At 35.1% G+C, this 25,407-nt stretch overlaps 2 protein-coding genes and 1 long non-coding RNA gene across 4 annotated transcripts in view; 2 read left to right on the forward strand and 1 right to left on the reverse strand.

The window, feature by feature from the left end:
• LOC126851032 (organic cation transporter 1-like) overlaps window positions 1-25,136 on the reverse strand; it is a 54,690-nt gene extending 29,554 nt beyond the window's left edge. For both annotated transcript variants that reach the window (XM_050594591.1, XM_050594586.1), the window contains exon 1: window positions 24,920-25,136. The gene's annotated coding sequence lies outside the window, so the exon portion shown is untranslated. The remainder of the gene's footprint in view (window positions 1-24,919) is intronic.
• On the forward strand, window positions 4,940-6,235 carry LOC126851080 (uncharacterized). The gene is made up of 2 exons (XM_050594681.1): window positions 4,940-5,326; window positions 5,974-6,235. Exons 1-2 carry the CDS (start codon window positions 4,996-4,998, stop codon window positions 5,988-5,990), a joined length of 348 nt encoding a protein of 115 aa, XP_050450638.1. The 5' UTR covers window positions 4,940-4,995; the 3' UTR covers window positions 5,991-6,235.
• LOC126851086 (uncharacterized) lies at window positions 6,982-8,633 on the forward strand. The gene is made up of 3 exons (XR_007687637.1): window positions 6,982-7,210; window positions 7,648-7,911; window positions 8,506-8,633. It is a non-coding gene; the product is annotated as an uncharacterized LOC126851086 (long non-coding RNA).
• Window positions 25,137-25,407: the final 271 nt, after the last annotated feature.

A 25,407-nucleotide genomic window follows, 5' to 3' on the forward strand; every position in this document is an offset into this window, starting at 1 on the left:
GTTGTATTCGAATAGGAGATATAGAAATTTTGCTATTCTACCTTCCTTTTAATAGTACAAGTACGTAATGTCTTTGAAATTTTCTTCGTTTTTTATATTTTTTAGAGAAAAAAATATACTTATCAATTAGAGAAAGGAGTAGTTCTGAAACAATAAATAGATTAAGCTCTTTATGATTATTGATTTGGAATATTTTTTATCTGTCATTTATGAGAATTGACTTTCATCTGCAAATTTCGATCAACTTGAATTAGAACTGGAATTAGATTATTTTCTATCTGTTGTAAGATTCTTTCATTATTCATCGTAAGATTTTACAATTTATATGACTTAAAATAATAATTTTGAAATATACTTTTAAAGTTTTTGTAGTCAAAAAAATTTGATCTTTAACTCCGTTTACATTTTTGAGAAGTTTTATTCTCAAAGAATCTTTTATTCTCAATAAAAGATAGCTTCTCTCTTAGTCCCTTGACATTAAGGAAAAGTCGGCTTGACATTTGGCTTTGAAAAAATCCGTAGATAAAAAGGCTTGTTCATTTTTTCTTTGGTGGAATAATATGCATTAATATATATAACACTGGTCGAGCATAAGATAGCACGCGGCGCGCGTACGTGTCTCCCTTGGCTTCGTGTCGCTTGAAAGGCATATCACACATTGAGAGGACGTGAGTCGCTTTGAAAAATCGTGTTCGATATGCCGGCGAAACGAAGAAAAAGGGACGGCACGTGAGAGGGCTGGAAGGGAAAGGCAATGCCCGGCTTCTTCTCGCATGCCGCCGATCGTCCACGATGGTGCACCTGGGTTCTCTCGAATATGCAGCTAGCAATGTATGCGTACATCTATGTATATATATATATATGTATGTGTATGTGCGCGCGCGTCTATACTCGTTTCCCGAAAATTTTACGCGGCCCGGATAAAGCCAAGATCGACGACGTAAGTGAAATTCTCGCTCTTTTGGTACCGCGACGCCGGAATCCCGAAATCTCGAACGGTACTGTCCCGCGACTTCAAAGAGAGTCGGCTCCGAAAAGGGGCATCTCGATCCCTCGAATTTTTTTTTTCCACAGATTTTTCCACGATACGATACGCTGCTCCCGTATCGATCCTCACTATCCGCACGGAACGCAGATATGTATACGCGCGATTGGTTCGTTCCTCGAAAATTTTACATCGTTCGGATAAGCAACAACGCTCGGAATGAACGTAAATGAAATTCTCTCGCCTTTAGTCTTTGACTGAGTCACGGAATTTTCGAATCTGCGCTTTGACCTGAAAGAAAACTGACGAGAAGCAGCCTTCCGATTTGCAAAAAAACTATTCTCCGATTTTCCGCAAGACGATATCGATTTTCATGCATCTGCTGATTCGAATACGAATACCTGCTTGATAACAGCATATTTTACTGTTCTGCGCGCATTTTTCTCTTTTACATAATCTGTGAATAAATAAAAATCGAAACCGAATCGTACATGAAATCTCGACATTTACCTTTTCCAAGAAATCTGGAAATCCTTGCTTGCGTGATTTTATAATACGTAATACATTATCTTTAAAACTTTTAAAAATTAATATATTTTGCAATTTTACGGAACGTACATGTGATTGCGAAAAAAATTTTTTTTTTCAATATAAGCATATCTTGATCAATATATTTTTGGCATAGTCACATATTAGTTGCGATACGAGAATTGCTCGTTTTATACACTTTATCTTCATAAAGTATAAAATATATAAATTTTTTTTACCATTATTTATCGCTAAAATATATTAACTGCAGACGCGGGGGAAAGGGGGTGTCAACTTTCCAGTTCTATCTGCGGCAATTTCGCGTAATGGCACGGTAATAAAGAAATACCGAGTATCTCGGAGAACGCGAGAGTACAATATCAGTACGAGCCACTGTACCACGGGTAATGATCGAGATTACAGAAACGAGGAAGGTGCATATGGGCAAGGTGCGTTTGGGCAACGCTTTGATGAGCCCTCGAGGGACACATTTGCGTGCTGCAGATGCAGTCTTGGAATGCCATGCCGGCATAAAAAGAGAATAGATGAGGCCAAACCAGTAGCAGGGAAAAATTATATACAAGATACACGTGTCGCGCGTCGTGCGTGTCGGCCGTTTTGTACATACATGCGTAATGCGTGGCAATTATCAGAATTACGCCGTTTCTCGCTCGTGGACGCTCCAGAGGGCAAAATGAGAGACAAGATCTTTATTTCTCTTGCAACATGTTTCTGAGAAATTATATTTTAACTTTGCGTAAAAAAGTTTTAGGCTTTCCGCGTGTAATAATATGAAGAAAATATATCGGAAAAATTAAAAATTCTTATATTAGCGAAATTAGAGAAAAGTTTCTGATATACGTTATCATATTTTCGAGATAAATCGAGATAAATTACAAGTGCTTATCTAAATAAAAATATCTCCATTGTAATGAAAAAAAAAAAAAACCTTTCTGTCGCAAAGCAACATTACAATGTTCGTTTGATTAATCCTTCAAGAAATTTTCCTCTAAAGAAGCCAACTTGACGAAGCTCGTGGTTTATTCCTCTCGTCGAATAACACGACCGTCGTAGGGGAGAAAAAGCGCAATTTCGTAAAGTCGGCCAAATGACGAAATTACGCGCAGGAATCGAGGGATTTCCGCGCAATCTCGCTCTTCCTAGGGGATGAATGCGACTCTAACGGGGCCACCAGGGAGCTATTCCATCGTGTGCCGCGGGGTCCATCGCCGATCGTCGCAACGCATTGCCGTTGGCTTTTAATGTCCAGCTGAGAGATTATTGGTCCCTCGAGGGTGAGAGCTCGAAATCGAGATCGAAACTGCTGTTTCGCGTTCGGCGCGAGAATAGATTAAACATTGGCGGGCACGCAATATCGAATATTACACGGACCAAGAGCTTCGAATCAATTGTTACGATAATGAGGAGAGGACGGTGTGTAGTAGTACGTGTGCTATACTCCCTCATTCGCATTCTTGTCGGATACGAGTTACGTGGCAATTAGTATTTCGAAACGCCGGTTGATCAACTTAAACAGCGCAACTTGACGCGGTTAATGTAACTTTGCATCGAACAAATAGTACCGAGAACAAGTTGAGGTAAAGTTCCATTCCAATATTTATTAATTTGAATGTAATAAATTTTCATGAATTATAATTATTGATTTATATTTATATTTATAATTATAATTTATCTCGAAATTTATGAATTTTGGAATAAAATATATAAGAGACGTCCAGTCTTTCTTTTTCTTCATCAATGAAGTGTATCTGTCTTATCAAAATTGATGCAATCTCGCTGACATGATAATATATTACGCAAAAATTACGCACTCGTTACGAGAAATGTAGCTAGATAATGCGCTGCGGCAAAATCTGCAGTATCGTCCTCCGCCTGTGCTGCTCCTTCATGAGGCAATCGAATTTCTGGATGCGCCCATGAACTTTCGCCCTCGGGAATGCGGCGTTGCTCGACCAGAGAAATCCAATTGTTCGCCGTTGATTCCTTTGTAATCGGCCAACCTACAGGTATCCGCCGCCGTCGGGTGTACAGGTAACATTTTAAAGGGAAAAATTTCATTCTGACCTCGTGCCACGCGATGCGTCCGTGCGGATATAATCGGAGAAGTGTAAGCGCGCGGCGAGCCTGCACGAAACAGCAAAAGGCCGGATTTAATGATGCGTTCTCTCTTGTAGAGATACAATAATGAGAGGTAACAGCGGAATCGATAGCATTCGACCATCTATTCATTCGTTCATTTCGTTTCAATAAAAATTTGCGCTCTGCCTCGGGTCATACCATTTCGTTTCTAATATTGGAAAGATATACAAAGGTAGACTTGCGAATTAATTTAATAGCACATGAGGAGAAACGGATGCAAATAGGATAGAGACGAATACAAGAAAATGTATCAAGCTCGTATTTGTCAAGTAGTAGACATCTATGTGTGCGCATTAATTTCCTTACACATTACATTCTCCCAATAGCAAAAAATTGTAGAGTAATTTGTCGAATCAAAATAAAGACTCCTGAATGCATATGCTATTAATACAAGAATATACATATGATTTTAAAAAGCTTCCTTTTTTTAATGCAGGATATAATAATGCTTGCGGAATGATTCACATCTGCGGAAGTTGCAAGATAAAAGTTATTCAGAAACAAGAAGTTCTTCAAGTAAAAGTTATTTTCGAAATATTCCACAATAGTTATTGTTAATAATTCTTTTTAATAATTTCTTATATTTAGTATAATGTTTTAAAAATATATTTGAAAAATAATAAAATTTATTCTTCCTCTTTCTCCGTTTCTCTTTCTATCTCTATATAATTTTTTTTTTCTGATAATAATTATGTTATTGTTTGTCACAATATATCTATATATATTTATGACATTAATAAAAATACTTTACTGCATGCAACTTGGCACGACGCACATCTCCCTTGATAAGATAAACCGTGTCTCTTGATAAGTTCTGAAATAATCACATTATAAAATATACATTTATAACCTTTATGAAAATTATTATCAACTTTATCTTATATTTATTTTCAACTTTATTTTATGAATGCTGTAAAAAAGTGGAATGGTTTATGGAGAGAATAAAATGTGTTTATTATATGTCTAAAATATTTATTATACGCGTATCGTATTTACGCTATTTTTTAATGTAAGTTTTGAAATGATTACATTATAAAATATACATTATAACAATTGTTATCAATTCTTATTTTACATTATATTATAAAGGAGTGTTCGGATGGATCACGAGAAGCATATAACTGTTATTTATATATCTGTAATATTTATCATATAAATATCATATTTACTTCAAAACCGTAATATAAAAATTTGTAATAGAATTTTTTATTGCATAGATAAAAAATTTTTTTATGCATAAATTCTTCTATAAAGTTGAACAGATCGAACATAATCTTCAGAATTTAAATCTTGCTTCACTAAGTATTTCGAAGAAATAAGCCATGAAAGCAAGCTTAGCTCTTGTACTCGTGCTCGTCTTGATTTTAGGAATTACTATTCCTCATGGAGTCACTGCTGCAGCTATGCCTGCGTCTTCTGATTCAGAAAAACAAATTAGTTCGGAAAAAATGAAGCTCGAAGAAATTTTGTTGAAAATAAAAGTGATTGTTAAAGAAATGATGCCGAAAATTAAACTGGTTGTTTTAGAAGAACTTAAACCGAAAGTGGAAGAATTTATATCGAAATTAAAACCGCTTATAGAAGAATTTAAATCGATACTGAAAAAGAACATTAAATATTCCGTTGTTTCAATTTTTAAAATGATGATACACAGTAAGTAAATTTTTTAATTAAGAAATAAAATATTTATTAGAAATAATATATGAATATATAAATTATAAAAAAATGTATATGCAGATTATGAATTTTTTTGGAACGAGCTTTGCTGAATAAAAGAGAACTAGCTAAACAATTTTTAGAAAGATTCTATTAAAACTTATAATACTATAATATACATAACACATTAATGCATTACGTATGTCAAAAATATAAAATAAAATGTCCATATAAGTTAGAAAGAAATTAACTATAGCAGATAATTTCATAAAAATTATAAGAATAAATTTATAATTACATCTTAAAGTTGATGAAACATTTCCTGTCAATAATAATGCATAAAATTATTTTATATATTTATGATATAATTTATTTAATTATTATTTAATCTATAAAAATTATGCTCTGAATTTTAATTAAAAAATAAAAATATAGTATATTAATTAAAAATAAAAAATATGTAAAAGTTTGTCTCTCTTTTCATTTAATAGCTCCTTCCGGATTAAATACACTGAATTGTTACATTTACGACTTCTGAATACTTTAAATTTATATTGAATCGTATAATTTCTTTTGCATATAGAAATATTCTGACAAAATTTATTTCATATTTGGTAATACCATATTCATTATATTTTTTTCAGAACTTATGTACGTTTAATAACAGCGAGAAAATAAAGATCCTGACAATAAGCATGTAATTAAATGACAAAGATATCCTAGCATTAAAAAAATTAATCTTAGCAATCTGCAGAAAACAAAAAGATTTAAATATTTTTCTCGATGTATAAAACATTATTTCTTATTTTCGTTCAAAATGGTTTTTTATGTTAATAAAATATATTATACATATCTATATGTAATTGCAAGAATAAATTGAAATAAATAATATTAAGGAAAGAGAAAGAGAGAGAAACATCTTTTTTACCCTACAAAATTAAAATAGTTCAGCTAAAAATATATTATAGTCACATTTTATTCCGGCAATTTTTATAATAATATAATAATTATAATATTAAACTTGCTGACAATTTATAATAATAACACATGTTTTATATGCATTAATATTTTCAAGTAGAATATATTTAATTTATTTTCCTATTTACTTTTAATAGATATGTGGAAGCGCGTGAGTATATGGATAACTTGTGAGATTATCAAAAACGATTGTACATAAAATGAATTGTACATAAACTTTCTTCAAAAGAAAATATCAATTTATGAATATCAAATAGAAAATAACAAGTAATGAATAATGATAATCTTCTTCTCTTATAAAACAATTTATATTAGAAAAGATACATACACAAATGAAATAAAATTATTTAAAATAGTTAATATAACATCAGGTCTCTTCTGGTTAAAAAAAAAAAAAATTTATTGCATTTTCATTACTTCGGAAAAAAGAAAGCGATTAAATGCAATTTCTTGTAAAATTGCCTTCGGCAAATTACCGTTTTTTCTTATTAAGAAAAATATTTCTTCTAATTATAGTTTCAAAGAATATATTTATGTACAATATAGAAGGAGCACTTTAAAATATTTTGATACTTTAATGGATATATTGATACTCTAATGGATTTTAATGAATATTCTCTTAATGATAGATAAATACATTTCGGCTTTCTTTTTTCAGATTAGTTCAAGAGAATTCAAATTAAATCAAAGTTACCAATATTGTTATTAGCAATATAGTTATTTAACAACCGTAAAACATGAAAATAATTTCATTTTTACTTCAACTATTCCTTAATTTGATTTTATTAAAATTGATTATGTTTAATGTAATTTTTTCTGAAGTCAGTCCTATCTTTGATCCTGAAGATTTATTTCCTTATTGGATTTACGGAGATATACATAAAGCTAAAGGAGAATAAAAAGGTAAAAAATTTAAATTTTTCTCCGCATTATGTTGCATACTCTATTGAATGAATATATATATATATATATATATATATATATATATATATATATATATATAATTAGGTATAAAATAAAATACACCTATTAAAATTTTTCAAATCTAATAGATTTTTAATAGATTTTATTAAATTCTAATTATTTTGAAAGAGAGAAAACGGTTAGATATAAGTTTCTAAGATAACTATTGGCAAATATTTTCTTTTATTAACAAAATATTTGTTCTAATTATAGTTTCAAAGAATATACTATAATTATGTACAATGTAGAAAGAGCGCATTAAAATTTTTTGATACTTTAATGGATTTAACGAAATCTTAATGGATTTTAATGGCCTCCTTTATGTGTATATATGTGTGTGGTGGTATATATATATATCGTTGATATTCTTCTTTCAGTATAGTTCAAAAGACTCCAAACTAAATCAAAGTTAGCAATTGTAATAGTTATTTGACAATCAGAAAACATGAAGATAATTTCATTTTTACTCCAATTGTTCCTGCATTGCATCGTATTAGCATTGATTATGTCTAATGGAGTTATTGCTGAACCCGTGCCTGAACCCAATCCTATGGCTGAGCCTAAACCATTTTTCGAGATCTTATCTATAATTTCACAGCAAATAAAAGAAAGCCAACAAAAGGCGAAAGGACAATAAAAAAGTATGTAAAGTAAAAAATTTAATTAATATGATTTATAATTAAACTAACATATATTATAAATTTTTCTTTGCATTATAAATTTTTCTTGAATTATATATATTGCAAGCTTCGTTGAATAAAAAAAATCATTGATTAAATAAATTTTCAGCTTAAAATTTAAGAAAAAAATATATGATATGATGTACACGTATTAATATATAGTATTAAAATAGAAAACATAAAACAAAATTTTACATTAAATTAAATAAAATAATTAATTATAATAAAAAATTTCTTTTATATTAAACATAATATAATAAGCCTACTTTTTTTTATAAAAAACACATCTTATTATATCTAATATTACATAGAGATTATATTTAGCAGAGTTTTATTAAATAGCAAAATATTTATTAACTGATTTTCGGTTTTCTCATTACACCTCATAATAGTAATATTCACATGTATCATTATTAAAATATTATTATTAGTAAGTAATTATAAATATTATTATTATTATTAAAACAAAATTTTACCTTGCCATGAGTGTTTCTTTTATAAATAATTTTAATTTTTAATTCTAAAAATTTTTAATAAATTTTATTTTCTTTACAGATGTTATATATAATGCCTTTTCTCGGTCTGTCAAAATGTATAAGTAAAGGCACAGGCTACAAAACCGAAGAAAAATTTTTTTTCAACAATTTTGTAATAAATACATCTTAATATAGTCTTAAGAAAATGTATCAAAAATTCAAATACTTCTTTTAAATATAAAATTATTGGTTTTTATATTGTAAATCTCCTGTTCATAAAACAAATTGAACATCAATGCAAATTGAAAAAATAATTTAATAAAGTAAAAATGTGAAATAAATAATGTTAAATAAAAAAGAGATTAAAGTAAAAATAATTTAGATAAACAGATATTCATTATTTAGTTTGATATTTTTTTTCTAATAATATGCAAAATGTTTTAGTTTGTTAAAATATTAGTACAATGTAAGATAAAATATAATAATAGACATACATAAAAAGAAAATAATTAACTACAACAAGTTTAGTAGAGCTTTTCATCAGAGATATAAATTTGGTAATTATGTGTTTCTCTCTCTCTCTCTCTCTCTCTCTCTCTCTCTCTCTCTCTCTCGTTTGATAAAAATTTTACATTAATTATAATATTTCTGCAAAGATTTTACATTATGTTTCTTCAAAGGTCCAATAGCATATAATTACTAAGAATTGATTTAATAATGAAAGAATTGATTTAATAATGAAAGAATTGATTTAACAATGTGACGATTGATTAATCTCGATGTTCGATGCTTTGTATAAATATTACGACTTTTATTATTAAAACTTAGATACACGGAAACGAACACGCGGATGGCGCTCAGCCTTCCAGCAGCACCGCACGTCTTGGAATTGGTAACATTTGTCGGTGATTGGAAGAATTTACTAGGTTCTCTCCCGTCTGGGACCCCGCTCTTCCGCCTATTCCTCACCGGCTCTTCCTCTCGCCGGAGCTACCGATAAATCACTTTCCCGACTCCGCGAGATTTAATATAACGTCAATATTCTCGCTAGAGCGAATAAAAAAGCGGAAAAGGGATATTCACGGCGAGTCCTCGCTACGCATCATGACGCTTGCATGGCCCTCCGTGCGTGACGCGGGATAAAACCTTTTTAAAATTGCAAATATGTCGCATGTCAAGATTTTGAGACAATTTCTGCTTCTCTTCTTAGAATACGATTGCGACTGAGAATTATGACAAATTCCTTTATAGATCTACTTTTATATCCCTTGAATTTATTGCATGGCTTCGAACGGAATAATCAAATCTTAAGAGAGAGGAGACAATGCAGTACAATATTAATATTCTTCCACTAATAATATAATTAATATTAATTATAATAATTTATTATAGTATAAAAAATAGTTTTTTTTTTAAAGCAATTATTTTATTTTATAAGAATTATTATTTCTTCTTATTTCTAATAATATGCAAAATGTTATTTTTTTTTAAAGTACAATCAATAGATTCCTTTTTGATTATGAATAAATTTTTCTTATATCTCAGAAACATTCTGTAATTTAATTCACATGTTAAGATTCAGTTTTTGAGTACGTGAGATTTAATATAATCTCAATCGATATTCTGGACAGAAAGTGCAAAGGAGGAGAAAGAATGTTTATGAGAGTCAAGATTCTAGATGGCTCAGCACGCGTCATGGATGCTGCGCTTTTCCACGTGACACGCACTGAATAATTGATATATCTTTTATTTTGCAATATAACAACGCCTAATTTTGTCGATGTTTACGTTAATAAATGCAAATAGGAAAAGAAAATGCGGATAAAAAATTTTGATTTAAAAAAAATAGCTGTAATAATAAATAAAATCGGAAAATAAAAATTAATATCAAAGAAAATAAGAGAAGAATTAAAATTAATTATGATAAAATATATATATTTGCTACTTTAAAAAATTTTATATAATATAACAGTGGCAATAAATTATTAATATTAATTGTTCTATAATCAATTACTATAAAATTCATTGTTATAATTATTATATGACGATGACGTATTGTCTTATCAATATCAAGATTTTTTAAGATTAACAGAAAATCCACTGTCTGCGGTCATATGCGGTGATTAGATCCGACTTACAATTATTAATATTTCAATTTATGCATTATTGGCTGCAACATAAGCGAAGTTTATATGCTTCAACAAATTTTAATATATCCAATATAATAAAACAGAAAGATGATTTTTCTGAGAGAGAGAGAGAGAGAGAGAGAGAGAGAGAGAGAGAGAGAGAGAGAGAGAAGAGAATCTGAATGCGCAGCGTCATGCGCCACTCATCTAGCGGATTCTGCAATTTCGTACGTGCTAGACCCATGACGAATTCTGATTGTGATATTTCGCAGCTTGAGATTTTTCTCACCCTCGCGAAGAATAAGCGCGTCACGGCGGAAGCTTTTCCGATACCGGTAAACGAAGGAATACGAAAATTTCTCTAATAATCCAGATTGGAAAAATTCGTATACTGTAGGTCTTGTCATCGCAATGTCTTTAACATATCTTTACTATTTCGAGATATATACGTTTCAAAAATCGCAAGAGTTAATTTTCGATAGAAAGAATAATTTCAAACGGATAACATTTATAGTACACATTTTTTAAGTCGAGTAATCCTCTCCGACGAAGTTAAATCTCTGGGATTTCACAGACCTCCTCCCCTCCCCCCCCCCTCCTGGAATTTTCCAGTAAATCCAAAATCGCGGCGGGCAACAAAATGGATTAACGGCTGGGCGCGATGAAGGGAATTTTCCCATCGTACTCGGTTGGAATTTTTAGCACGTTTCGGCGTTACAGGATGAAATCGGCCGAAAATTCGTGCATGAGATGTCGGATCTCTCGAAACATCCTTCCCGTCTCCTGCACAACGTACTCCCTCTTCTTTCACCCTCGCAAATAAACGGCAGGACAGGAGGGAGAGATGGGATGTTTTAGTGCTCGCGTACGCGCATAAAGTCGACGCGGAAATTAATTCTTGCGGTTGTGGAAAATTGCCACGCCCGGCATTGTGAAACATCGCGGCCACTCGGCGGGGGAAGATGCGCCCGACGTGGGAAAACCGATTGTGACGATAATTGCTCGTTCCTAATGATTTCCTCCCTCGTCGCCGCGAGCGGCGCTAATTTACGACGAGTATTTAACATCTTAATCGCCGAGCGTCTGGTGTTCTATTTTGCCTCCATACGATTTCCTTATTACCTGCTGGAGTCAAGTGGATATAAAGCGTATATAAAGTGTCTCCGACTGCGAGTTCGCGAGCTTGCAAATGCGCCGCAGTAAATTCACGCTCGCATATTTACATGTCGCGCCTCATTATTACGGGCGCGACACTTTTAAGGAATTAAAAAAAACGCGAGACTGACGCTGATCGTGTCCGGGCAACGATCGCGTTTGTCAGCCGCGCTTTGCCACTCGCGAGTGATATCCGGTATCAAAGCACGCGGTTCCGCGTCCACGCATATCGAGCTCATTGTACATACATGGACGAGCAATTTTTCGTTTTATCGCGCAGCAGACGGCCGACAGACGGCCGGCTCCCTTCCCTCTCCGGCATGTTGTAGCATCCCGTCGAGGGCGGAAAAAGATAGAAAAATAGGGGAAGAGAGAGATGATCGAGCGATTGCGCCGCGATCTCTTTTCCCTGTTCCTTCACCCCCTGCTTTCCTCCCCGTCAAATGATTTCCGCATTGTACCGGCTGTAAGGACGGACAGACCGGCGGAATTTTAACGAGTTTTGTGCAACTTGATATAATGGGGGTTGGAAATGGACAAGGAGAGAGGAGGAGTGGAGCGGGATACCGTCGCTCTACTTTCCTTCCGTAAAATGTTTCTTGTACGTTCCTTGCACGAAGAGAGGCGTACAAAGTTAAGGCGAACCGTCACAGCCGTTCCTCGCTACGTCCGTTGGCGCGTATCGGGACGGAATTGAGGGCGTAAAGATACTTCACGTTTTTCTCCCGTAGGGCACCCTCTCCTCACCCTCCGTCGCTACTGCTCGATATAAAGGTCTCCCGGCGAAAGATACCGGCGTTTATCTACGACACAAATTTTCGGATGTACCTATATATAATAAGAACAGCAATCTATATCTTCGATCGTGAATGTGTTCGATGATACGGAGTTTTAAGAAGAAAAAAAATGATAACGCGAGATATGTGTGAATAGCAAAAAGACTTATCACTTTTTTAATTCTGATATAAATGATCTTTCTATTATAATTTATATCGATTTTAAGAGAAATAATCCGATTTATATTCGAAATTCTAAGAAAGGTATCTTTGTCGATATTTCATTTACTCTATTGTTTTGTCTCGATACATTTTCAACGGACAATATTTGTTTTTTTAACGAAATAAAAATCCTTGAGGCACATATTAGGTATTAGGTGACGCGTAAGGTAGTCGTACATGCGCACTTATATCACATTCCACGTTACCAAGACTTATCACTATGACATTATTGGCGAATGAAAGCATCCGGAACAGCGCCATTCCATATTCCATAGTCTCGCGGAATTTCCAATAACTGTGACTGCATCCTTATACGTGGTGTGCCAGAGGAAATGAACATTGGAGGAAATGATGCTCTGATAAAGTGTATCAGAGCTGCGGTATTCCATTTACGCGACGAGTTAATTCCGAAAATTGCTTCTCCGAATTTGCATGCTTTAATATAAACCACGTTTGAGAGAGGGAGGCTCGGGGCTTTTAATAGTAAATTTGAATTAAATGATTAAATATAAAATCTCTCCTGATAAAGCGTATCGTATTTTTTCGGACACTCTTATATGACAATTAACTCGGAGCGAATATCGACAATCGGCAAACTTTTTGACATCTGACATTCAATTTTGTCTCCCGCACTTTTATGCAGTATGCCTCATTGTTTGTCAGCCTTTATTGCGACAATATGTATTGTGTGCATTGTGACGTGATTCCCCGTTATTTTTTCACATGCCAAGTCTCGTAGTGAAAAATTTCCGACGGGCATTGTATCCAAATATCGATGACGCGCAAAGTGGAAACTTCGCGTTCGGTGTCACGCAAATTGTCAACATTTGCGTGAGCGTGACAGACGACCACTTCTTCAAGTTATTCCATTTCATTCCCGTATGATCTCGCGATTTTTGACTCCTCGAAAATATCCGCTTATATAAATAAATATACATTCGGCATGAAAATGACAACAGCTCTTTATTCCACGCAAGCCGATATGAAAGATTAATATTATTACCAATATTAATATTATTATATTAATATTATACAACTATGACATTATTATTGTATACCTATACCTCTATTTGCATGAATTATTACTTCTGTTAATAATATTTGTAATTTATATGTCAAAATACCGCACATAATTAATCTTTTACATGCGTAATAAATTAATTATTTTATGAAATCTATTTTTTTCTCCCACCCTGTTTTCCTTTCGACATACAAAGTTTGCTTTTTTAATATAAAGACGCGAAGATCTTGTCGGCGTTAATGGTATATACACGTTACTTCTATTAATAAATATTCCCATTATATATTTCCCCGTCTCCGATATTTTATCTCGTTCATCTTAATGATTCCCCGAAGGGAGAAAAGTGCGCGCTCGCGATAATATTAACATTCCGATTCACGGTGTTCGGTCTCTTCGACGAACGGAAATTTCTACCCAGCAATTTTAATCGTTTCGATAAACGTCTCAATTCAGAAATCCAAGCAGAAGAGAGAGGCGCGCTACGTTCCATCACCATAAATCCGAGATTGGCGTTCCACGGCTTCGTTGGCTCCACGGTCCGATGCTCATTATATCAGCATTGTGGTGGTCGCTATTCCATATTCTCGGCGTTAAGTCGTATAGAATTTCCAATAGCAATAGAATTGGAATCCGCCGCCAAAGAGAGAGAGAGAGAGAGAGAGAGAATCAGCTCCGTGACCGTTGAATAATTTTCGTTTCACACAGTCGACGCGCGCGCGCCTAGACAATATAATCAGGATTTGTACCCCCGGAACGTCTACAATTTCTAATGCATGTTCGCGCGTCGCACTTAACGCTAAATGTCTATAAACGCGAGGCTTTGTTTTCATCTCGTACGCGCACGTTTAATTCATTGTACTGGATTTTGATCGTCGCGAAATAAATTAATGCCCTCGATCGTAATAGATGATGATCGACATAGTAATTTCGATTAAGGGAAACTGCCAGTCAAACTTCGTGTCCATTACGCGAATTGCCCTGTGTGTGCAGTTTGCAATCTGTCGATACGTAAAATCAAATCCGCAGAAACGTCGCGGAAATGGAGTGCACTGCGGCATTTTCCGCGGGATACATTTAATCGACGCGCCGATAAAATCCATGATTTGCGAGAGTTGTCGATGCTTCTCGCGTTCTTTGACGTTATAAAAAAGGAAAAAAAAAAAAACTGCAAAGATCAATTTCAATCAATTTCAATAACGCTTATTTTTGATAATCAATCATAATATCGACAAATCATTCGTCCAGATGACGTTTCAATTTTATTTACACCGATTATATTTTCCCGCCGACTTCCCGTAGTAGATTGGCATGTACGAAGTGCGCGTGATTGCGCAAATTGGACATATCGGATTAATATCGCAGCGCGCGCGTAACGAATTTTTACTCACGAGTCCCGCACAACTTTTATCTCGTTTCATCTCTAATGAGGCTCGTCGTCGGAACTCTTACACGCTCGATATGAATTTTAAATTTTCCATCCGGACTCTTTCTGCCTTACAGCCCGCTTGTCGGATATTAGCCGGAACGCGCGAGTCTGCAGCGCGATTTTGCCACGAAATCGCTCTCTTCCGTACTGTTGCACTTATACACGCATCCCTGACTACAGTTCCTCTCCGCGATACGAATAAAAGTTAGGTATATTTGCATTTGTTGAATCTGTAAAAATGTAGTTTTTCTTTATGAAGATGCAATGTTATTAAATATATTATTAAATACAATATCTAGATATAAAAATGCGCAGTCGCATTTACGTTATAACATATTTAAATATATATTTAAATATACTTAAATATATTTGATATTTCATATATATATATATATATATATATATATATATATATATATATATCTCAACACATGATAACATTCGAGATAATCATCGTCTAAATAAAGAACGCCGTAAATGAGCGTTCGATGTTCCTCTCAAGATTTTTCGCGCCGTCCTTAAAGTTTGACGAGCGAAACGACCCGTATCGCGCATGCAATTCGGAAATGGATTGTAAGAGACGCATGTCGTCGATATGCATCCGCTATATGTGTCGTGGGAGTCTGAAAGCGACGTAAAGCTGCATATTGTCGAGCGCATATGCGATCTTCTCGCGCGATTCAGGGAAAAATGATAAGAGACTCGAAGGATATATCGGCGAGGAAAGCGAGAAGAGACTCGTCTCGCCGTTGTTCCAAGGCGCGATGTGTCTCGATTGTCTATTGAAGTTTTCAAATATCTTCCAGAAGCCGTTGGGACGACGAAATTTATGTACCTAGCACTTGGGGGGGGGAGAAGGGGAAGCTGCGCGACTTTTACCATCTCATGTACATATGCGTTTCGCATAAAAGAGCGAAAGCGTTTGTCGAAAGAAGTTAAAATATCGAAAAAAGAAATTCTTCAAATTCCCGATCCCGAAGAAATCGAAATGACATTGGAAAATATAATTTTAAGGGGACTTGTTCGAGAATTTTTTTTTTTTATAGATTATCTAGATGTATATCTAATGATATGGAATCCCTCTCTCTCCCCGTTTATTATCGAATCAAGCCTATTAAAGTCACATAGAAAAAAATGTTTGTTTCATAATTCTTCTTGCTCAAATTTTCGCAACACATTCGTTCAATTATTTATAGAATAAAAATTTTAGAACTATATCTTTCAACGTTTGGGAAAGAGATTGCTGTTCTATTCTGAATATTTACTTAGAGATATGCGCGAAAGTGAAACCATGCCGCGATAAAGAGGATATCGTAAGGCGATTTGAGCAGACTATGCAAGCATCTTCGAGAGAATCGGCAGCAACTGATGCTTTCTTAATCGAAAATTAAATCCGTCGCCGTCGTCAGGCGATCAGGAAATTCCCGGTGACAATTTTCCCCCCGATCTCACTTTTGACTTTGTTCGCCAACAATAACTAAATATAATAACTAAATATAATAACTAATAATAACTAAATACTGAACAGCATTTAATCTGTTTCTTGTCAAACAATCCAGCCGCATGGACAATAGATTGATATTGGCGAAAAATTGAAGAGAGAGAGGATTAACAAGCATTGTTTATTTTCGCTGTGATTCGTTTTGCAATATCATAAAAAGACAAATGTTTTGGATTAACTTGTGTAAGCGCGTGATCGATTCACGAAATGAAATGTGAGCAAAGTTTACCGTAGAGACATGTTATACGACAAGATATTCTTACCTTATTAAGACGCGTAGAGGAGAGAATATCCCGTCATGATCTTCCTCAAGACACCGTGAGACAAGAAAATTAATAAAATAGTAGACAGGATTGAGTTTCGAAATATTAATATTCATAAGAATAGCGTGATGCTGATATAAATGATATTATAATTAAAGCCTAAATTTTTGACGACATAAATTATAAACATATCTATTATATTATTTATACAGATAGCAACTAAAATGCGAAATAAAAATCAAACATTGAAATTAGATTGCTTTCTCGTGTCGTTGATTTTTGTTTTTGAAAAAAGTAATCAAATAAAAAAATATTTAAAGCTTTCAATCTCTCATTAACCCACCTCGCTTCAATTTATTCAAGTGGCTTTTCCAATCGAGGCGAGAAATTTTTTTCTCTTATCCCTAAACGCCATGTACTTTCTCGATTGACCGGAATGCTTCACCTTCATTCGATTCATCGTTCAATCCTATTCATCCATTATTACTTTGATACCGCCCATGGTGCCTGTTCATCGCTCGCCTATACACAACGGTCGTTGATATATAGTATATAGCGTGCGCGAGTTATCGATCTGCGGGCTGAGAAGCCGACAGACAGCTCCAAGATCCGTGTTCCACGCGGGCTATAACACAATTACGTTAATTGGCCGATGCTTACATTAGTATTAAGTGCAAGTCTGACGAGAGGTGCCGAGGCGAGTCGCGCTGCAGTTCCTAGCTGTTTCGGAGCTTCTTCGACAGCTCATACGTTCATATAGAAGAACAAAGCTCGGTGTTTCAGTGTGGCAGCAAAGTGCATCAGCAGCGAGAAATCGGGCAAGTGAAGCGAAGCAAAAAGCAGGATGATACTTATTCGATAGTCTTTAGAGCAAATATTTTATAAGAAGCCATAGAGAGACAGAAAAAAAAAAAAATAAAATGTAACAAAAAAATGTAGAAAAAATAAAAAAAAGGATGTAACAGCGGAAAAACATATTAAGTTCATTAAAATCGATGAAAAATGCGCGCTGAAAATGTGTCAGCAATGATGCTCGCATCGAAAAATTTGGATAAACAAGATTAAGAGAATAGGATAAAACCAGAGGAAAGAGAAACAGCTATAAAAAGGCTAGCAAGGAATAACGAATGAAGGAAATGTGTTGCGGACTTTGGCTCGCAAAAAGGGATGAAGTAGCAGGAGGATCGAGAAAGATTGCAGATAAAGGCATGCAGATGAAAACGGGAATGGGAAATGTGGAGAAAGGTATCGCGCAGGAAGAAAATGCAAATACGAGAAAAGCCTTGCAGTGCTGCTCGAGTCACGAAGGAAGAGAATAGAACCAGAGAGAGAGAGAGAGAGAGAGAGAGAGAAGGAAAGAATGTAGAGCGAGCGGAGATACCGAGAGAGATGGCGCGAAAGAGAGAATGTGGCGGAAGGGAGAGCGTAAGAAGAGTGGTCTACGGTTGAAGGAAGGGTGGTGTATGGCTGAAGGAAGGGTGGTCTACGAGAATGGTTTCGAGACGAAGTTTGGCGGTTTGGCATCCCTCTACATCGCAAACTACCACCACTACACGTTTCCGTCAGGCTTGCGCGAGGCTTGCTTCTCTCGAATCACCGTGCCCCGGCGCTGATTTCACAGCGCCGTTCGCAGGATAAGCGGAAGTCGGTCCCCGCAGTACAGCACTCTGATCCTTTGCGATCCCAAAGGCAAACTCTCGAACCTTCAAAATTCCCCGAGTTATTCTCAGAGGAGAACGAGCGCCCGCGCTCTTCGCCAGAGTCTCTACCTCACGTCGAAAAAAAGGAGTGTTTTTGAAATTTCTCTTTCGATAATCGATGTAATGTTCGCGAAGCATCGCTTTTTCATTTTGATCCACAACAATCAAGCTCCCTAACTGATCTTGATTCGTCACATTGTTCAATACGTAGGTATATATGAGGACAAAAATATATCAGCGTTCCATTTTAGCGACATTTCCAAATTAATTAATAAATTAATAAATAAAGAATTAATAAATGCGAAAAGAAATGTACATACAAAAGCCAATAATATATTTCGGTTCACCAAAAGAGATTAATGATAAATTCAAGACTCAATTACGTCCCAGTCGTAATTAACTCAGAGCCAACAATCAACGGAATGACACTCGTGCCGGCTCACAAAAAAAAAAAGAAAGAACACGTGCGATCTCTCGCCGTGTCCGCGCGATATTCGCGCCAATCGCATCGTCGCGTTTAATCGAACGCGCGCGGAAAACCCAGTCGTCCGAATATTCGCGCACGAAGGTCCGATAATCCCGAACGGGTTTGACAACAGGGCACCGTCGATTAATAATCCAACGTATCTCTGAAAAGGAACGGCTCAGCAGCGGACGAATCCGGTCTGTCGTTGTAATTGTCGATCGTGTAATTATAGACGCGGCCAATATACTGCCGACACTTTGACATTGTATCGACATTGCTTCGGGCATCACAGCCGCCGAGATGTTTCTGCCATCGATACTAATCTGTCGACAGGTACTGTCGATATCTCTTCTTATGGTATCGGCAATGATATGAACGCGACATTTGTACAAAACGAAATTAGGGGATTCAGAATTTATCGTTGATTTTTTTTTTTTGTCCAGCGAAAATCTCGAGGCATTAATAATTTTTGAGCTGTTACAGATAGTGTTCTGTGTGCTTTTCAAATAAATATAAAAATTTTGACATACGCATTTAATACAGAATTTCAAATCAGATTTTAAGCGACCATTAGAAGGAGTAAGAGTATGTGAAAACGTCACTATTGCGGTTTTACTGGATCAACGTGATCCACCATGTGCAATCATCGGAAAATCAAACATCGAGAGTGCGTGTCAATGCTAGGAATCAGCCAATCGGATTTCATTGAGGCAATCATCGGCAATCGTGCGATCGTCCCCCTAATTGCACGACTAATTCTCTCATTTATTTGAAATCCGATATGTTATCTCGTAATAGCGACAGGGTAAGCTTACCACTAATGTCGTGCTCGTAATCGACGACGTAATTTCGGGCAAACTCGGAAAAACTCGTCGCAATTTTTCGTTACGGGAATCTTCACGAGGGACACTATCATCATAATTTTGAATATTTTCCGAGTTTTCGAACGATAGCAGCCGCGACGATATAGCCGCGCGGATTACAAACCGTTTGCACTCTTTTATCCGGTTTCGCGAAATATTTGCGTAGACGGCGCAAAACGCGAAACGAGTTGAATCAAATTCCACGATGGAAAATGATTTTCGCGATATTGCGAAAACATTCATCTCGCTTAGAATTTTTTTTCCCCGCGATTGAAGAGAAATCAAATTCGCGCGATAGATATTCTTCGCGTTTGATTTGCGCTCGTTGCTACCAGCTGCGTTTGCCAATTACGCTTCTGATTTTGTAAACGAAAAAAATAAAAGTCGATAGACCTTTTATTGTCGCTGCATTCGCTGAATTCGCGTTGTTTTTGCGCAAACCGTTTTTCACAATTCACAGTCGTAGAAATATCTGTCATTTGGCAACACTATAATAATATTTCACTCCCATACTACTATTTCAAACACAAACACAAAATCTGTTTTTTATATTATTTTTATTTGCTTTTATTACTGTGTTAAATAATTACTATAATTGATATTTTCAATGGAGATAGAGGAGAGAAAAGAAAGGAGATAAAAGGAGGGAGAAACAATATCTGAAGACTGGGATATCATAGCAAAACCACTAGGTCGATTTTTAAAGTCGCTCCGAAGACAAGCTTTACTTCCTGCCGACGTGGTTTTGTGGTGAAAGATAAAACGCCGCGTCAAGTCTACTGTTGCACCACTTTCCTGGCTTCCAGACTGTATCAAAAGAGTAAATAACGGGAAGCCTACCGTCTTACCATGCTCGTGTCACGTTTAGAATGACACGATTGTTTAAAGCGATATGATTTCACCACCCACTACTTTTTCAGAAAATCTTTTTCGTAAACATTATATTCGTATATACATATTTAATTTTGTTCTACTTAAAAAAAATTTAATAAAATGTAATTTTATGTAAAAAAGTAAATATAAATAACTTGTATTCATTTTTATATATCTTATCGTACATATCCTTACATTTAGATAAAAATATAATACGTAGAATGTGTATAAAAAATTGTTAAAAATTGTTAATAAAGATTCGTTAAAAAATGCAAGCTTTTTCTAGTTGCAAAATTCTCTTTAAGTTACAACGTTTGTAAATCTCATGCCCCGACATTGTCAATCTGCATTACATCAATATTCGACACGGAATAAGTGTTTGAAGAGAAGAACCGGCCCAGTTGCGGGCTTGGCCTTTTACTTAATGCTCGCACACGCTTCGAGAGTTTTTATAAGCATACCCGTATATACTCGGTCGTCGTCTATTATCTCCCACGTGCGAAACGCACGTGCACGCGACTTCACGGCGGCGTGAAAAATTCGCGACTGTCGGCGCAAAAAGCCGGCGGCGAAATGACAGCGTGAATTCTTCTACGGGCTGTGTGAAGGGCCCGCATTCATCAGTCTGATGGCTTCTACTTAATACCCGCGCATAGCCTGAGCTAGGATATCAATCGCGATTTTACGTACGTGCGTTTCGGAAAAGAGGAACATATTTTATATTCAACATACTTGCGTGCTTGAGAAACAAAGAGAAAGAGCTAAATTCAAAAAGCTGACAAATATTATTTGACAGATTTGTATCGTAATCGGAATTAATAGATAAAAAAATAAATAGTAAAAAAAAAAAAATAATACAATGACTTAAGTTAAATCAACGACATATTAGAAAATCGTTATTTTGTGCACATGTCACTTTTAATATGAAAACTATATAAACGATAAAAAATATCTGTATATTTTGTATGTAAAACTATTTCGCACAGAAAATATTATTCATCAAACAATTGAATTCCTTACAATTAGTAAATATTTCGCTTACGTATTCAAGACTAAACGCGTGTGTCCAATGTTGAATTTGACTTAGCCGGCATGATACGTACGAGGAAATCGAGGGAGGAATTAGAATCGCGGTCGACTGTTACATTCCTGATGTAGACCCGAGTTTAATTGTAAGTGCAAATGCGAAGCACGAGCTGAACGCGAATCGATCCCCATCAGTCTGATGGGCTTTTACTTAACGCCGCCCGGTATGTTTGCCGACGACGCGATGACACACGCCGTCCGATGGGACGCGTATTCACGTGTACGAATTTGCGAATACAAGCGTGAAAGGAGGATGAGTCTCTGAGTACTTCCGTGGAGTTAAATCGCTAGAGAATGAGTTGATGAATGCAATAGCCAGCAAAGACCAGTATGTTCATCGTTCATTTCATATGCAGGATAGAGAATTATAGTATTTGCTTTCTGTCTCGTAAATAAATAATGATAATATATTTAAAATATATGATTATTATTGATATAATTATAATATTAATTATTTCTTAAAATAGTATTATTATATTTCGCTTTTTTTAATATTAAAATTCAAATAAAGAACAATCAAAAAATTTTAACTATTGTAAATATGAAACGTAGAGCAAATTCAATATCAAAGATTCGTGATGCAATTATCTCAAAAAAAAAAAAAAGATTACTTTCTAAAAAATCAGGACGTCCGGTTGCCTCAATATAGCACGGCGGATAATGTTTCTACCGGAAGGTACAGCGTGAATAAATCGCGATAAAACGATACCCAACGCCCTTCTCGTATCACCGAAAATTCACGGTCCAGCAATATTGGATCCTGTACGAGCAGGCGGCCTGCTGATTTCAAGCTTAATGGACTTCACGCCAATAAAAATTGAAAAAAAAAAAAGACAATATTGCCGATAGCTCTCGCGCGTGAGTGTCCCATGCATATTATTGTACATCCTACATGCGATATTCCAATGTTTTCCATTAGCAAAAGTTATGTCGATATATTACTACAAATCCTCTACAATACTTTTTGTTCAATTTTGGGATTATATCCTATATAATATCTTCTCTAATATCTTTGTAATCTAGTATGCGAAAAATCATACATTCTCATCTTTGTAATTCTCATTCAACTTTTATAAAGAATAATGTAACCAATAACACACTTTTACAATTTATCCAATGTTTGTTTCACAAAACGCAACATTGTATGCCATAGCTGTCAATAGTTTCATCATCCAAGGACAGCTATTGTACAATATCAGGACTAACTTTTGCTAGACAACTTTGATCAATATCTACTGCACGGAGATAATATATATCCTTGATAAACGCGGGGGTCCTACGATCTGTCGACTCTTCTTGTTAATATTACGCGCGTTCTACGGCTGCCAATATATTTTCATCATCTGGAAGCCAGTATTGTACGATGTCACGAGTAATTTCCGCCTGGAAACTTCGATCGATAACTATCGCGCGTCTGCAAAAATAGTATCCTCGATAACAAATTATTCTTGTCGATATCGCATTCTATTCCTTCGCTAGTTCTTTCATCACGCACGCGTACCCAAAATACGAGTAATTTCCGTTGAAATTTTCATTAGCGAAAATTGGAGGGGCGGCAGTAACATATATATATATATATATATATATATATATATATATATATATATATGTGTGTGTGTGTGTGTGTGTGTATATACATATCGCCGATACTTGTCGAGTAAAACGTCGCATTATACGCGACATTTGATTGCAAATATTTTGATCACCTAGGGACAGGTATCGGACGGAATCGCGGAGATAATTTCGGCCGTTGCGCGATCAATATGCTAAACTGCACGATGTGCAATATTACATATTGTCCCGTGCGCGATTGGTACGCGATCCACATAATATGTGCATACCACGGCGCGAGGTTTACTGCAAACAATGATGAAGTTCCTGAAGCGATATTTCCAATTTCCAAATTTAGATGTATAAAGATTCACATTTGACATATAATATTCATTTTCAACATAGAAATCAGATAAATAAGTCTACTTCTTTTCTACATTTTTTTTATTATATAATTATTTTTTTATTATATAATTATTTAGTTTATAATTTTAATATGTCTTATAAAATTTTTAAAAAAACCTTTTTATATAAATTATAAATCGTAAAATAAAATGTGGATTTTACATTAAAAGAGAATATTAAATATAAAAAAAAATAATTTCTTTTTATTCTATAATTATTTAATTTAATGTTTTAGATTCTGAATAAATCTTCCTTGTGCAGATCAGATTGCGTCGTAATCTGATGATCTCGTACAATATTCCTCTTTTATCTATGCGAGAATGTTCGTTTATGCGGAATTCCGGCATGAGCTCCAGCAGCCGAAACACGCAAGAAATGCCAGTTCGTTAGCAACGTTCGCGCAAGTTTCGCGCGTGTGAGTGAACGATACGGATCATATTCCGGTTTGCAGAAGCGGAAGGAGAGGGTGCGACGGGGGTTTGTGACAGCGTGCGTATATCCTTGTGTGTGCATTCGCCGGCGCCGAGCACGTCGCGGCGGGAACTTGATCGCAAGTGATAATGCTCCTTAGTGATCGGCCCTCGAGGTGCTCGAGATTCCAAACGCGTCTCCTAATAGTCCCTTATCGGCACCTATCCCTTGTGGAGAAGCGTCGCGATGTCACCCACGATGTCTCAACTTAATATCTTTTATACGCGATATCCGTTTATAATCGACGTCATTACATGACGACCGCAATAATTGGCGGCATTGCAAAAAAAAAAAAAAGAAAATAAAACACGCGTTGTATTTCGCGTGCTTTTCGACTTCTCGAAATTAATCGATCGATCGAAATGACGTAGTCGAAATATGACGATAAATTTCGCGTGATTCTTTCACAGTCGCGAGATATGAGATGACAATAGCGATGACAGTTGACTATGATCAACGTAAGCATAATGAACGAATCAATCGATACGGCGAAAAAGGACAATGACATTTCATACATTCGAGAATTGACTTGTTATGCCTTTCTTAAGAATAGAAAATTTAGTAATAAAGTTATAAATTACTCACCTCAAGGTTGCTCCGCAATCGCTCGATGTCCCTTTGGGTCTTCTTTTCCTCTTCATTTTATCCTTTACTGCTTCTTCTTTACAAATGTTTATGACACTCATCACTCGCGTAATTACGATTGTTTCGATACATTTATGAGTTAATAGCTAATTATAATAAATGTAGAACTTTTTAAAATGTAATCCGATATACGGAGCCTCAACCTTCTTATTCGGGTTTCGTCGCACGACTGATGGCAGGTTAAGCGCGTATGTCAACATTGTATTATTTGCAAGGAAGGCCAAATTTCTTTGGGTGACAACAATTCGATGTAAACATTAATACGTCACACGTCGCTGACACCAAGGCCGCAAACCAATCGACTTGTTATTGTCCTAATAAAAATATATTTAACATATGTATTATAATATAAATTCCGCGCTGAATATTTATGCGTGTGTGTGTATGCTGTGTCAAATTTTACGCTGAATAAATAAGTTATCATCGCA

The sequence above is a fragment of the Cataglyphis hispanica genome, chromosome 7 (genome assembly GCF_021464435.1).
Source record: "Cataglyphis hispanica isolate Lineage 1 chromosome 7, ULB_Chis1_1.0, whole genome shotgun sequence".
Taxonomy (NCBI): Eukaryota; Metazoa; Arthropoda; class Insecta; order Hymenoptera; family Formicidae; genus Cataglyphis; species Cataglyphis hispanica.